Source organism: Lithobates pipiens, unplaced genomic scaffold, assembly GCF_037356315.1.
Source record: "Lithobates pipiens isolate NorthernLeopardFrog02 unplaced genomic scaffold, aLitPip1_a1.2 Scaffold_1, whole genome shotgun sequence".
Lineage (NCBI taxonomy): Eukaryota > Metazoa > Chordata > Amphibia > Anura > Ranidae > Lithobates > Lithobates pipiens.
The window spans coordinates 200,872,819-200,889,414 of NW_027507685.1; the positions used below are offsets into that span (position 1 = coordinate 200,872,819).

General features: G+C 47.7%; 1 protein-coding gene across 1 annotated transcript; it reads left to right on the forward strand.

Moving 5' to 3' along the window:
- Positions 1-6,958: 6,958 nt before the first annotated feature.
- LOC143981843 (mRNA decay activator protein ZFP36L2-A-like) lies at positions 6,959-14,515 on the forward strand. Its single transcript, XM_077479983.1, has 2 exons — positions 6,959-7,104; positions 11,854-14,515. The coding sequence occupies exons 1-2, from the start codon at positions 7,051-7,053 to the stop codon at positions 12,802-12,804; spliced, it is 1,005 nt and encodes a 334-aa protein (XP_077336109.1). The 5' UTR covers positions 6,959-7,050; the 3' UTR covers positions 12,805-14,515.
- Positions 14,516-16,596: the final 2,081 nt, after the last annotated feature.

Sequence of the window (16,596 nt, forward strand, 5' to 3'; positions counted from 1 at the left end):
GGCGTACGGAAGTGGGAGAGACGCACTTCCGCCGGATTCGCGTCATCAGGGGGCGCCGCAGGACCCGTTCCAGTCCTTTGGGCGCGGCGGTGTGACTACAGGGTTGCCTGGAGCAGTGTGAAGGCTCAGAGAGACTGAGTGATACACAGGAACCATGGAGAGTGCGGTTGTGCAGGTGGACTCCGGTTCAACAGGCTCCAGTACCTCTCAGGTAAGCTTGGTGAGGGCAGACCAGGACTTACACTGGGGGGTGGGGGGTCACTCTGACCCGTAGCACCTTCCCGGGGTGGAGAACCTGCTGGTGAAGGGGGGCACTTCCTAAACAGACCCTAGAAGCACAGTGGTGTGGTCAGGGGTGGTATTTTAATGGGACCCTGTTTTTCTTTGTTTTTAGGTTAAACAGGACAGAGCCCAGATACCTTTACCCAGAAGGAAATGTGCCGTGTGTGGGGCTAAGTTAGGCACCGGTTGGGAGAAGCCGCTTTGCCCAGATTGTGTCAGTAGCCTGGTAAAAGAGGACTCGGTGGCAGCTTGTCACAATGTTTTAACATCCGTAAAGGATGAGATTGCATCCACCTTCCAATCTTTTAAAAACATGATGGATAGTATGCAGGGTCCTTCTGTCTCTTTACCCAGAGCCGTGAGTATGCCTTCCTTATCCGAACCAAGTCAGGAGGAGGAGGTGGATAGGGAGAGGTTATCCAGGTCATTAGCCTCCTCTAGGACAGAGTCTACTTCAGAATCTGAGGGGGAGGAAGAGGCCATTAGATCAGCAGATACAAGCTGTCTTTGGATGATGTGGGTAACCTCCTCAAGGCTATATATGACACCTTGGAATCAGAGAAGAACAGGTCCAACTTTCAAAACACGACATGATGTATCAAGGGTCGAGTGTAATGAAAGACAGGGTATTCCCCGTCCATAAGTCGCTAGTGGAAGCGATTCTGCTGGAGTGGGAACAACCGGAAAAAAGGCCATTTTTTTCAGGTAGCCTTAGAAGGAGGTTCCCTTTTGAATCGGATGCGGTGCATCCCTGGAACAAGGTTCCCAAATTAGACGCTCCCTTGGCTAAGGTCTCTAAGAAGACAGATTTGGCCTTTGATGATATGGGTTCACTCAGGGACCCTATGGATAAGAGGGGAGATCTGCTGCTCAAGAGAGCCTGGGATGCCTCTTCCATTGGGCTTAAACCGGCCCTAGCAGCTACCTGTGTGGCCAGAAACTTGGATGTTGGCTTACACAGTTACAATCACATATTTCTGCAGGTACTTCTAGGCAACAGCTGTTGAAGTCCTTTCCGCTACTGTTTAAAGCGGTGGGCTTTTTAGCGGATGCCTCTGCAGAATCAGTCAAACTGGCTGCTAGATCAGCAGCACTAGTGAACGCTGCCAGAAGGGCCGTTTGGCTTAAAACCTGGTCAGGAGACACAGCTTCAAAACTAAAGTTGTGTGGATTACCCTTTTCAGGGGACCATTTGTTTGGGCCCGGCCTGCAAGAGGCGTTAGAGCGCACGCAGGATAGGAAGAAAGCTTTCCCAGAAAGGAAAAAGAGACCTGAAGGGAAACGCCTTTTTCGAAGCCCCAGGCAGCAAAACCTGCAGGAAAGGGAGGTTCGCCCCAAAAAGCATTGGACGGGTCACAAGGGAAGAGGCAGAGGAGGTATCTTATTCAATCCTCCTCAACCCTCCCCTAAAACCCAGTGACTCCTGCGTCCCGGTGGGAGGAAGACTGGGGAAGTTCCTCCCACAGTGGGAAGCTTCAACCGAAAGTCCGTTCATTCGAGATCTTGTAAGGAACGGCTACAGGTTGGAGTTTGGTTCAGTTCCCCTCCCGAACTTTCAAGTAACAAGGTTACCAAGGGACCAAGAGAAAGCAGAGGCTTTGGCTCTTCTTCTGGGGGATCTGGTGGACCAAGAAGTAATGGTGCAGGTACCTCAGGAGGAGCGAGGCTTGGGGGTTTACTCCCACGTATTCGTGGTAAAGAAACCTTCGGGGAAGTTCAGGTTAATACTGAATCTCCGTCCCCTGAACAGATTTATAAAATACAAGCGGTTCCGGATGGAGTCAATCTTCTCGGTAACCAAATTCCTGTTTCAGGGCTGTCACATGGCCACAGTGGATCTCAGGGATGCATATTTGCATATCCCGATTCATCCGGAATCTCAGAGATTTCTCAGGTTGGCGGTGAGGTTGAACACGGGTGTGTTACACCTCCAGTTTCGAGCTCTCCCCTTCGGGCTTTCAGCCTCACCAAGAGTCTTTACAAAAGTTCTGGCAGAGGCACTGGCCCCATTAAGGCTCAAGGCTATAACAGTGATCCCATATCTGGACGATCTACTGTTCATAGCCCAGTCGGCCCAACAGCTGCAGAGGGACATACAGGAGGCTTTGGGGTTTCTGCGCTCACTGGGGTGGCTGATAAACCAGGAAAAATCCCAGCTGACCCCCTCACAGGAGGTCCTGTATTTAGGATACAGGATTTCTTCAGTGGAAATGAGGGTATTTCTTCCGGAGGAGAAGATCGGCAAGCTAGAGCAGGCGGTAGCCCAGCTTCAATCTGGTCGGGAAGCCCAGATCAGGGAGGTGATGAGAGTCCTAGGGTTGATGACATCATGCTTTCCAGCGGTGGCCTGGGCAAGACATCATCAACGTCCTTTACAAAGACTCATGCTCCGTTATTGGGATGGCAGGCAGGAGAGCCTGGATCAGGTTATGCCCCTATCCTCGGCAGTCAGGAGGTCTCTTTGGTGGTGGCGGGCCCAGGTCAACCTAGACAGGGGTCTTCCCTGGTCCCCACAAGCTACGGTGGTGGTCACGACCGATGCCAGTGCGCTGGGTTGGGGTGCCCACCTAGAGGGAACCTTAGCCCAGGGTTCCTGGTCGAACCTAGAGACAGGTCGTTCCTCAAACCAGAAGGAACTTCTGGCAGTCTGGAAAGCTATAGAAACCTTCCAGTCCCGGTTACATGGCAGGGATCTGCAAGTTCGCTCAGACAATGTGACAGCAGTAGCCTACCTGAACAAGCAAGGGGGAACCAGAAGCCCTGCACTACAGGTAATTGCGGACAAAATCTTCTGCTGGGCAGAGAAGAATTTGTCCTCAATATCAGCCATTCACCTAAAGGGAACCCAGAATTTCCTGGCCGACTTTCTCAGTCGCCAGAAGATAGGTCAGGACGAGTGGGTCCTCAACAAGGAAGTGTTCGAGGAGATCGTGTCATGCTGGGGAAGGCCAGAAATAGACCTATTTGCAACAGAAGGCAACAGGAAGGTGACACAATTTTTTTCGGTTCACCCACAGGATCGGGCCAGGGGGATAGACGCCCTTGCCAATCCATGGCTGTTTGGCCTGTGTTACGCCTTTCCTCCCGTAAGGATGGTGGCGGAGGTTCTGCAGAAGTTCCGTTCGGAAACTACGGACCTCATTTTAGTAGCTCCTTTTTGGCCAAGGAGACCCTGGTTTGCCAGCATAAAGAGATTGGCCGTACATCCTCCGCTGTTTCTACCAGTCAGGGAGGACTTACTTTCCCAGGGGCCGATCCTGTGCCCTCAGATAGAGAGGCTCAAGCTTGCGGCCTGGTATCTGAGGAACAAATCTTAAGGTCACAGGGTTTCTCAGAGAGAGTGATTAAGACCTTGTTAGAATGCCGTAAACCTGTTACTAGGGCAATTTACGCCAAGGTAGGAAAGAGGTTTAATTCCTGGTTGCGAGAACAGGGGATTGCAAGTCCCGGGGTCCCGGCAGTCCTAGATTTTCTACAAGCAGGGGTAGAACTGGGCCTATCTATCAGCACTCTAAAGGTACAGGTGGCGGCCTTAAGTGTTTTCCTTCAGTCCTCCCTTCAGCAGAATCCATTTGTCAGGAACTTCTTCAAGGCTCTATCTAGATCCAGGCCTGTGGGAATGAAGTCCTGTCCTAATTGGGATTTGGCCTTGGTTCTTAGAGCTCTGACCCAAGATCCATTTGAACCATTAGAGGGAGCTTCACTTAAGTGGATTGTACTAAAGACCTGTATTTTTGATAGCGATCACGTCAGCTAGAAGGGTCAGTGATCTACAAGCGCTCTCGGTCAGAGAGCCGTTTCTGTTAATCTTAGAGGACAGGGTAGTACTTAAGACTGATCCTAGTTTTCTTCCTAAAGTGGTGTCCACTTTTCATAGGACACAGGATATTATTTTGCCAACTTTTTTCTCAACCTCAGACAAGGATGAGGCGAGATCTTTAAGTTTGTTAGACATCAGGAGAAGTCTATTGATTTTTTTTTAGAAGCCACTAAGGTCTTCAGGAAGTCAGACTCACTTTTTGTTAATTTTTCGGGCGCCCGCAAGGGCTGCAAGGCGTCCAAAGCGTCTATCGCCAGGTGGATACGAATGGCGATATTTAAAGCCTATGAGTTAGAGGGGAAGCAGGCACCCTTAGTTAAGGCACACTCTACAAGGGCGGTTTCCGCATCATGGGCAGAGAGGGCTGGAGCCTCTCCGGAGGAGGTCTGCAAAGCAGCAACGTGGTCCAGCTACTCAACGTTCGCAAGACATTACCGTCTGGATTTATGGTCTGATAAAGAGCAGACTTTTGGACGTAAGGTCCTCCAGGCAGTGGTCCCGCCCTGACAAGGTGAGCTCCTTGCTTATCATCTCAAAGGCTGTCCTGGAAGACGATATGAGAAAACCGGAGTTAGACTTACCGGTAACTCTTTTTCTAGGAGTCTTCCAGGACAGCCTGGCTTCCCACCCAAAGTTGTTTTAAATTGGACTAAGTGGTGAGGATGTGTATTAACATGATTGTTAGTGTGTTATGTCTTTCAGAGCCTCCCGGCGGTTCTTGGAGTAAAACTGAGGAGGGCCTGGAGGACCACACCTTTTATTTAATTGGCTTGACGTGTTTCCTGTCCCGGAGGGAGGAGCCCTATATCTCAAAGGCTGTCCTGGAAGACTCCTAGAAAAAGAGTTACCGGTAAGTCTAACTCCGGTTTTTTCCTCCGTTACACTTTTTCGGAGCGGGTCGGATGTCAGCGGACATGTCACCGCTGACATCCGACGCTCCATAGAGCTCTATGGAGCACCCGTTCAGGTCCACCTGAAAAACTGACAGGTGGGCCTGAACGAGACGTCAGTGTGAAAGGGGCCTAAGGCTTTTTTTTGTTTTTTTTGTTTTTGCTTAGCTGGAAAAAAGAAAACGTCACAATTCCCTGTCAGTAAACAGGGCTCTATAGTGTTTACAATCACAGAGCTCTGTTCTGTGACTGACTGAGCCAATCGGTGAGTGCCAACGGCCAATCATTGGCCGAGACCTGCTAATCGGCTTGTGCTATGACGAATCGCAACATAGGCTGGCGGGTGCGTGGATCACTTCCTAGGTAGCTGATCACAGGATGTAAACACAAGCTGGTTATCAACTTTTCATGCAGAAGAGAGCTGGTGTTGGGCTTGTGTTGAGGACATGTGCACTGATTTATCAGGTCTCTCATGATCAGTACCCACTATTGCCGTCTGTTGGTGCCAATCAGTGAAGGAGAAAATTTACCTGCTTGCAAAGTTTTATTTTTTTAAGTTTTTAGCATTTTTTGCTAAACAAAAAAAAAAATTAACCCAGAGGTGAACACCAAAAAAAGCTTTGTGTGAATTTTTTTTTTTTTATGTCACATGGGTACAGTGTTGTGTGACAGCGCTGAAAATTGGCCTGGGCAGGAAGGGGGTGAAAGTGCCCAGTAGGCAAGTGGTTAATATTCACTGGGTTTTATTTTTTGCAAAACAAAACATTTTGACGAAGATGTAAAAATACGTTTTTCTTAGCTTCTGTTATAAAATCTTGTAAACTGTAATTTTTCGGCGGCACTGATGATCAGTGTAGATGTCCCTTTCACACTTATTGGTTACTTGCTCTCCTCCCCTCGTGCTGTGAAGAAAGGAATGCTGACTAATTGGCAAGTGCGTTTACATTGTGATTGGACGCAGCTGATCACGTGGTAAAGGGCTGCTGTGATTGGTTCTTTACCCTTATCTGCGTCCGAAGGACACAGTGATCAGAGCGCAGCGCATTGGGCCCGGTTCTTGAAGGACATCAATAGATGACCTCCTAGACCTGGATGACCATGCTGTAGCTGTCATTTGGAAAGTGGTTGTATAGCATGCCACTTTCAGCTGGTGGTGCCTAATGCAGTTCTGAGGGGCTGCCCTCCAAGTGCCCCACAACTATGTGCAATGCTGTTCTGTAGTATGACCATTCATCGGGGTAACTCGGGTCTTCTCCTTACATCTCATCTCCTCCTAAAACTCCTGTCAAACATCTCTGAGAGGCGATTTGAGTGTAGATGGCACTGGCTGGTCGCTTTGGTCTTCCGGTGGGCCGAGAACACGGGGAGGGGTGAGGACATGTCTACTCAAGCTTGTAATGGCACTTGAGTGGCTAGTCAGCTGAAGAGAAGTCCCTGGCAAAGTGAACGGCCTATTTGCCTTTAGTAAATGAACCCCCCCATGTGTGCGCTCACCAGCACACCTGTCAGTTTGGGAGAAGGCGCTGTGCAGCCGCTGCATCGCCATACACTTATCTGAGCTGCCTGCACTGACATGCGGCCACTCATAGACTGCAGGCCTGTACACTCCTTCCAATGAGGCCCAGCAATGTAACATAGGAAGCTTTTATATTTATCACATGTATGTGTGGTAACAATGAAAGTGTTTCAGTTTTATAAAGTTGGTAGAAGGCTTCTGACTAGACACACTACTAGTTTATTACACGGCCCCCATTGACTATGTGTGTACTGTCCTCCGAGCACAACTAACTCAGCCTCTCTTTTCCCCTCATGAGGCCTGTGCTGGAATGGGACACAGCTCCCAGCATCCTCCGCGCTCACTGGACGGTGAGGAGGGAAAGCTTTGGATAGGCTGAAACTTTTGCAGGGACCAGTGTGGGGGGGTGTGGCTCGGGGGAGGGGCGGGACTACGGGGGGCTCACCATCTGCCCTGCTTACAAACATCTGAGTTGTGTGGAGCACGAGGTGGGCGCGGGATCGTAGGAGCACCTGTGTGCTGGCAGAGGAGAGCCCACCACCATGCCGTCCAATCTGCTCAGCCCCTTCCCCGAGCTGGACGCCGACCTGGCCATGGTGAGGAGCGGGACGGAGTATGGAGGGAAGTTTGTGTGCAGAACTGAACGGGGTGTGTCAGTGCATGGCTGAGTGCGGGGACGGCTTCTCTGTCTCTGCGTGTCTCCGTCTCCTGTACCTCGGAGCACTGTAATGAGGGCTCTCTACACTTGTCACATTAGGACTCTGCATGGTTTTCTAGGGGGGTGTCTTTAGGACCGTGCATGATTCTCTAGGGGGGGATGTCAGTCCTGTCATTAGGACTGTGCATGGTATGGGGGGGGGTCTCAGGACTGTGCATGGTTCTGGGGGGGGGGTCTCAGGACTGTGCATTGTTCTCTAGGGGGGTGTCTCAAGACTGTGCATGGTTCTCTGGGGGGGGTGTCTCGGGACTGTGCATGATTCTCTAGGGGGGGATGTCAGTCCTGTCATTAGAACTGTGCATGGTTCTGGGGGGGGGGGTGTCTCATTAGGACTGTGCATGTTATGGGGGGGGGGTCTCAGGACTGTGCATGGTTCTCTCGGGGGGGGGGGGTGTCTCAGGACTGTGCATGGTTCTCTGGGGGGGGGGTGTCTCGGGACTGTGCATGGTTCTCTGGGGGGGGGGGGTGTCTCGGGACTGTGCATGGTTCTCTGGGGGGGGGGGGTGTCTCGGGACTGTGCATGGTTCTCTGGGGGGGTGTCTCGGGACTGCATGGTTCTCTGGGGGGGGGGGTGTCTCGGGACTGTGCATGGTTCTCTGGGGGGGGGGGGTGTCGGGACTGTGCATGGTTCTCTGGGGGGGGGGGTGTCGGGACTGTGCATGGTTCTCTGGGGGGGGGGGGTCGGGACTGTGCATGGTTCTCTGGGGGGGGGGGGTCGGGACTGTGCATGGTTCTCTGGGAGGGGGGGTGTCTCGGGACTGTGCATGGTTCTCTGGGGGGGGGGGGTGTCTCGGGACTGTGCATTGTTTTCTAAGGGGGGGTCTCATTAGGATTGTGCATGCATGGTTTTCAAAAATGGGGGGGGGGGTGTTAGAACTGTATGCATAGCTTTTAGGGGGTGTCTCATTCAGACTGTATGCAAGGCTTTCTTATAGGGGGCCTCAGGGTTGTGCATGCATGGTTTTCCAAAGGAGGGGGGAGTCTCATTAGCACTGCGCATGACTTTCTTAAAGGGGGTGGCTCATTAGCATTGTGCATGTGTCTTTAGAGCTGTGTATGCATGGCTTCCATAGGGACAGTCCTGTAAAAGTCTACCTTGCATAGCTCGGCAAGCATCTGTCTCTAATCCTGGAGTTGTGAATCTCTGTGGGGCTGTCTAGGATTTGTGGCTGCATGGTTTTTATAACCTTCCTATGACTATATAGATGCATAGCTCTTATAAACTTGTAGGCACAGCCCCTCTTTGGGACAGTGGGTGCATGTAGATGATTGGCTGGCTGTATAAATAGGAAAGATTGGTATGGGATGTGCTGCTGCAGAGAGTTCTTTAGGTTTTCTTGAGGCTCTGCAGTCATGAGAATTTGCATGAGTGCGTCCATTGTAATGACCAGTTCTGTATTCTAGTACGATGTAATATAGTACTCATTGTAGTGAGGAGTACTTCAGAGGAACATAACTCTGCAGTGTATCATCCCTTGTAGATATGACCCCTTATTGTGGATGTATGTAGCCCTCTGTATGTATGCCCCATAGAGTGGACTCCATATCATTGTGGAAGCATGCGATTCTGTACAGCTGGCTTTAGATCACAAGTGATGGTTGCATCACATTTTGTGGTAAGTCTAAAAAGCCCCTTGGGATAGGAAAAAGTTGTTGATCTGTCTTTGGTAAAGTCAGATTTATATTAATATGCTTGGTTAAAAAAAACGCAGCAATGCAACTTCACTTGAGCTGATATTGTCCCATTTATTGCCATTGATTTGATTTCCGTGCAGATCCTGTCTGTTGGACAACTCCAGCATGCATTTTAAATCCTCAACTTGTGCCACATCTAGCCCAATATCTGCCCAGAGCAATGTCTCCATTGTTTGCTTTTGGCAACTTCGCCTGACCAATTTAGGCCGGCCTTACAGGGAGTGAACGTATTTACAGCAACCACAGGTTGCAGGAAAGAAATTCACTTGATTCTCCATAAACACAATATTTATGTGGGAACACCTCTTGCTGGGAGAAGACAGTGATTATTTGCTAGCAGCTATAGCAGGCACTAGCGATTAATTGCATGTAAAACCTGGCATGCTGGTGGTACCCAAGTCATCAATTTTTGATCAACTTGGTACATTCAGCCATCCCATAGACTGTAAGATCTTGTCTGGTTCCTGCTGAACTGGCCAAGATTCAAACCAGGTATGGCCTGCCCTTTAAAAGGAGTTACAAATTGGGAGTAGAATGACTTGATTTGTAGGTATAATAGAACTGCTAATTTGGTTTGTGGAAATCACGTCTGTTAACCATATAGCCTTGGGTCAGTTTAAAAGAAATTAAATTATAAACTTGGGTGCCCCCAAGAACTTGTTAAGGATTTTTATTCTTTGGAGTAATCCTATATTTGGATATGGGTGATGGCTCATTCTCATTGAGACCTGGTTCACACTTATGCCACAATCGCTCTGACTTTGGAGCACTTGTCGCATCAGAATTCAGACCCCGTTCTGTGCAATGGAACCATTCTAATTGTGAATTGAGTCGCTCCGACTTAGTAAAAGTTTCCTACGCTACTTGGTATGGTTTGGATTGATCTGTTAAAGATGCACTCAAGTCATGCCAAAGTCACGTTGGGGGTCTGACTTCAAAGGCGCAAGCAGTGTGAACCCGGGCTAAAGCGGAGATGAGCAGCATGTCCGATGGACACATCCTATTGACTCCAACTAGAGAAAAGCGGGTATCTGCTGCAATTTGTCTACACCAGCTATAATGTTTAAGGCTAGGTTCACATATGAGCCGCATGCGGCTCACAGCAGGGGTCCGGTGCATCCTGGTTCAGGTCCAATTTCAGCCGAGTTTTGGTCTGAACTGCGCCAAAACACACACAAATCCCTGCCTTTACAATCAATATTTTTATTATTTTATGTTCGTATTACTAAACCCAGGACACCTGCGTTCCCTATAGCTGGTCATACACAGAACATGGAAATGCAATTATTTTAGTAAATCTAAACTGCTAAATACTTTTTCTCATCAGCAGTATATAGAATTCTTATGACTTCTATTAGGCCCCTTTCACACGGGCGGATAGAATTGTGCTTTTAGCTGCGGACAGATGAAGTTATCTACCGCAGCTAAATGCACACAATGCTTTCCTATGGCCCCATTCACACACTGCGTTTACTGACTGTTTCATTACATTCGGGTTTGTGCAGATAGAAAAATAAAGTGGACTGCGTCCAGTAGGTAATCGCAGTGTACTATTTCTCCTGCAGATAGCAGCTGCAACAAGGAAGGAAAAACAGGAAGCCCATCAGAAATGACAATGTTCCAAACACAGCTGCATGTGAACGCACATAAACTCAGCTAATCGCAATGTCCAACTGCAATGCTGTGCCAGAATTGTCTGAAATTCAAAATAACAAAACGTGCTTTTAACAGTGGTAGAACAGCTGCCCGTGTGAAAGGGGCCTTAGTGTCAAGCCAAGCACTGGTTAAAGCTTGTAGGAAGAGTTTTCATTCTCTACTGATTGTCCTAATGGGCTGCAGGACCCCTGACCCTCTGTATGGACAGTGCTCATTGGCCCCGTGCTGATCACATTCTTTCTCCCAAAAAAGAAAAACTAGCAATACACAGGAAACTGAGCATGTTCAGCTTGCCCCCTAGCCTCTGTACTATCCAAAGATCTATTGGACTGTGGAAGAAGGGGAGGAGACGGGATCAGTCTTTTTACACAATGCATTGTATTAACCCCTTGGATTCCACAGTGAGTATAACAAGCATGCTAGACTGATTTTACTGTTGTGGGTTTAGTAACCCTTTAAAGGCAAGTGTCTTGCGTTGTCTACTCCAAGGGTCAAAATGGCTGATGTGTTCACTTTAAGGCTGGGTGCACACTGAAGCGATGCGGGAGCGCCGCAAATCCGCGGCGGGTTCCCGCATCGCATGCCTCCCGCCAGCAGTTCACACTGCCCTATGCGGACTGCTGGGAGTGTCAGTGAAACCTTAATGACACCCCCAGATCAGTTCGCATATCGCAATGCGATCTGCAAACTCAGACAGGAATCGGATCGCATGGTGTGAACACCCATGCGATCCAATTCTGCTGCGGACCAAAAAAAGGGTCCTGTGCGAGTTTGTGGCGGGTGCGGCGCGAATTCAGCCATACTATCTGTATGGCTGAACTCGCATCGCACAGAGATCGGATGTGATTTGCACTGCAGTGCGAATCACATCCGGTTCTCCTAGCCGCGCCAGTGTGAACCCAGCCTTAAGCAGAACTTCACTTTCTCAAGCAACATTGACTATTTTTAATCCTTTTGCTGCTGGGGAGGAGCAGAGAATGGGAAGCTCAGCAGTGTGACGCTCTCTTGTATTTCAGCAGACAAGTAGGTAACACAGCTACAAAACCACATGAATAGTGGTGTAACATTCTGGAAAGTTTTTTATGTGACTCACATAAGTGAAATAACAGCAGGAATTGATGTGTAAAATGGTACATATGTAGCTGGTTGACCTCGGGTATCGGCAGATATGGATGATGATGCATTTAAAAGCCATAAAAACGGATTATGAAGATGAACCTGATTTTTGCTTTGTGGCCCCTGACATGTAATTTTTTTTTTTTCCCTACTTCCACAGGATTTTGTGTCGCTGTTTTCTGGGGTCAGTCTGAAAAGTGGTGGGGAGGAACAGCCCACCACATACTCCTCCTGTCCAATCAACCTCAATGACAACACAAAATTTAAAGACCTTTCAATTGACTCTACTGCTTGGCCACTGCAAACTCCATGGAGTCGGGAGACCGAGCTGCCTTCATCTAACCCTCTGCGTCACATCCCTTTCCAAGCTGACCGCTCTGTGAGCATGATCGAGGAGAGCAAGAAGTCATCCTTGGCAGGAGCTAGAACCGCTGCTTCCACACGCTACAAGACGGAGCTCTGTCGCACTTTCCACGAGAGCGGCTCCTGCAAGTATGGCTCCAAGTGTCAGTTTGCACATGGAACAGCAGAGCTCAGAGGGCTGAACCGTCATCCCAAGTATAAGACAGAGCTGTGCAGGACTTATCACACAATTGGCTTCTGTCCATACGGTTCCCGGTGTCACTTTATCCATAATGCTGAGGAGCAGAGGTTCAACAGTGCTGGCAAAGGACAAAGACCACCTCTTTTGAGACACAGCGTCAGTTGCTCAGGCATCCCTTCTTCATCTTCCTCTTCATCTTCCTCCTCCTCACTCTCCTTATTCTCCTCTTCCATAGCCTCTTCTCTCACCTCCCTGTCTCCCTTTTCTCCATCCAGCCCAGTGACGCCACTATCCAATCCCTTTGCTGGTGTTGGTCCTTCATCCCCAACATCTTCTCCTATTACACTGAACCTGCCGTTATTTGCACCAGTGTCCCCTCCACGACCAAACAATCCTGTGGCTGGTGGACTGCAGCTACATCTTTCTCCCTGGAGAAAAGGTGACCCCAAGGGAGAGGAGACATGGGAATCCTTGTCTCACCCAGAGAATGAAGAAGAATCTGCAGTAGCTGCGGGAAACTCGCAGGAAGCCAAGCGCCTCCCCATCTTCAGCTTTCTTTCAGACTAATGCCAACCCAAAAGATGTGTACTCAGTTGCTGCAAACTGACTGCACATAGGCGTTGAGTATTAAAATCGGGAGCAGACTTTTTTTTTTTTTTTCTAAACTGATTTCTGTGTATTGAAAATATAATGTGTAGCTGTGATTTAACTAAGACCAGGGTCCTTTATAACTTTAAAAGCTTCAGTCTGATTCCAGCTTTTTATAATCAGAGGGGGGAGGGGGGGGGGGGTGGTCCTTTCTATACATTGACTGACTGTAGTAAAAGGAGGAAGTGATGCTGCCTCTTTGTAGTCAAAGGGTTCATACTTCGGGTTTTAGCAGCGTGCACTCGTGCCATAAATTATAGCAGTTGGACCCGGCAGGATTGTGTGTACCCAGATTGTATACTCCGTTGGAGATGTTGGCATCTTTTGTAGGTAGTTGCCCTATCAGTGCCTGTAAGATTTACTTTTAATATGCTGCTTTAAAAAATTTTTATATTGATTTGGTTCTGTGCAGTAGGACCTGTTCTTATGTTAACCTTAGGCCTTAACTGCTGCCCAGCAGTACATTTCATTCTGACTTTATAAACCGGAGCTTTGAGATTCAAGTGGCTTTTCTAATGTATGCGATTGATACTGGACGATTCCTACGCAGGCAGTCTGCAGATCCTGCTGGGTTGAGTATTTGCATGGGAGTTCCAATGTGCTCCTTGCCTAAATCATTGACTTTTTTTGACCCAATGCATATTCTGTAAGGTAAAACCAAATTGCAAAGAGACCTCATCTGCTTTATTAAGGGTGCACAGGGGAAAACTGGACTCCGGTAACTTTAATCATGAGATTGCTACCAAAATCAGAGCCCACAAGCGTTCCCATATAACAAATCTCTCCTAAGGCAAGTAGTGCCTGCTTTTTCTGACTCCTTGTTCTACAGAAGAATCTAATTGCATATACCAGTCTAAAATCACCTGATGACTCCTGCATTCTGTACCCACTCAGCAGTGGGAGCAAAGGCAGTTTAGCCCAAAAGGGTTGTTGCATACAAACACAATTCTCTTGGCTCCAGTTTATAAATTGGCCCTTCCTACTATATTTATGATAGTTGCCTTAACCTGTGACCAGAAAGGTCTGTGTTTTTTGTAGTACACAGGACCCCTGAGGGTTGTACTTGTCCAAATTGTATTTTCAAAACTGAACTCCTGGAGACAGTAAACGCCCTCTCTTGCAGTAGCACTGTCCCCATGCTGTAAGGGTTAAACCCTGGCTTGGATCAGAAAAGGCAGTTTCACTTACCTGATTCTCTTCTCCCACCAGCTCCTCTGTGGTGTAAGACCATTTTTTTTCTAACCTATGTCCTCTTGACGTCAACTCCAATGCAGAGCCTATAGCTATGCTATGGACAGTACATTTCCTGAGTGTAGGGGAGTAGAGGATGATAGAGGATCAGGTAAGTTTTAAAGTACTTTGTTGCCTCTTAGCCCTAAATGGACATTTTGGCCCTTGCAGTAAGGGCAGTCCCACTGCAAAGGAGGGTTTTTTTTCCTCTAGGACAGTGATGGTGAACCTTCGCACCCCAGATGTTTTGGAACTACATTTCCCAGGATGCTCATGCACTATGTAGAATAGTTGAGCATCATGGGAAATGTAGTTCCAAAATTTCTGGGGTGCCCAGGTTTGCCATCACTGCTCTAGGGGATGGCTTATAAATAAATTCTTGGCAATGCCAAGTGCAGTAACCACTTTTTTTTTTTTGGGGGGGGGGGGGGTGGTTACTGTGTGTTCCCATCTTGTTTACGTCTTGCTTCTCTAGAAGGGTTTGTAACAAGCGAAATGTTGTGTTCTCTATGAGAGCACATTGTATTGCTGTATGCTGGGAAACTATTCTTAGTAAGCATGTATCCTTTTTTTGCATTTAAAAGCTGAATTTCAGTAGTTCTGCAGTTAACCAAAATTTTTTAATCTGTTTTATTATTGCTTAGTGTGTTCATGTGGGGTGTGGGTTTTCTCTTCTCTATCCTTCTATTTTGCTGTGTTAATGGGTCATAATTGTTAGTAAAGTGTCCTGAAGGATGAACAGGTTTGGTTGCCCAAGCCAGCCAGAATAAGTGTTTATGGCAGGATGAAAGCTTAAATAAGGCGCAGACCCAGACATCTTGGGTATTTGTTGTACCCCTTGCAGCTCCCTAAGATAATACCTTTGCCCAATACCAACAGGAGGCAGCCAGTTGCTGGCTTTAATTCCACGCAGATCTGCCCCTGTCTTGGTTCTGTCCCAGAAATGCCTATTCTGAAGAAAGATTAAGGCTGAATTGACACCTGAGCGTTTCAAAGTCGCACTTTTTTACTGCGCTTTTGCCACGATTTTGTTCAAGCCGCCCATGTAAAAGGCAGGAACGCCTGTAATCTGCCCTAAAAAAAGCTCATGTTCGTGGTGTTTTTTTACATTTTTTTTTTTTTTTATTAGGCGTTTTGATTCAGGTGACAAAACACTCAGATGTGAGAAGGTACCTTTGAAATCAATGAGATTTTGCTTGTTGGGCGTTTTTATGAGCTGAAAAACACGCAGGTGTGAATGCAGCCTCAAGCTATTCTCTCCGGTTTAGGATTATGGGGGGGGGGGGGGGCGCAACAATGTGAAAAATAGCTAAAGCTATTTCTGGGTTTAGTGCACCAAAAATCTTTGTTTCTTGAAAAACAAACAGACCCAAATTTCTGGTTTTAAATAAATGGTAAAGGTTTTTATTAAAACAATGTGTATGTCTAATCGCTAAAAACACTAATGTTATGGCGACTGGAACATTGCTTCTTTCAGACATTTTAATGCCTATAAGGTCTTTAGTGTCATTGCTAGGTTGTGTACAAATCGGCTGTAAGGCTCGGTTCACACAGGGGCGACTTGTCCAGGCGACTTCGCTGCCTGACAAGTCGCCCCCGTTCTGTACTACGGAACCCTTCTAATAGTCGCTCCGAGTTAGAAAAAAGGTTCCTGTACTACTTTTGCAGCGACTTCGGGCGACTTGCATTGACTTCTATACAGAAGTCGTTTTGCAAGTCGCTGCTGAGGTCGCGGCGCTGCTAGTCGTGCCGTGTCCTGTGTGAACCGAGCCTAAGAGTTTACAACCACTTTGACTTGTGATCTGCCCAAATTTCTGCTCATCAGCTATCTTGGTGTATTTTATGTGTGGCCCAGGATATTCCTCTTCTTCCAATGTAGCCCAGGAAGGTCGAAAGATTGGACACATAAAGCAGCCACCACATTCAAAGACTGGCATGCTTCAATATAATTATTTTTATTTTTTTGCTTTTGAGTGTAGATACAGTTGACTATAGTTGGAACACACTGAAGGCGATTTGGTTGCTTCGCAGAACACTTGTCAGATGAAAGCTGCAGTTGTCTAGTTTGCTGAGCTCATTCTAGTTCCAAAGCATCTTCTTCACTTTATAGTTCTTTTCAATAGGTGTCACTCCCATCAAAACTGATGTAAGCCCAGGTATGGTTGTTTCCTTCCAAATCTAAGATCAGTTTGTAACCCATTCTTTTTAAAGGATAAGTTCACCTTTTACAAAAAAATAAATGCCCAGGTAAAGTATGCATTTTGTTAATCTTTGCTGGGGACCTGTAATGCATTGCACCCACGATCAGCAGATTGTGCCTGTAATGCCAGGGTCCTGCAGACGATCTGTTTGCCTGTATCTCCTATACACGCAAGCAGTTACACTTGAAATGGGAAGCTCCATGAACTACAAGTGGTTGTCAGACCTTGTCGTTTTCCCATGCACAGAATAATGAATGGATGACCCAGGCTCGCGTTATTG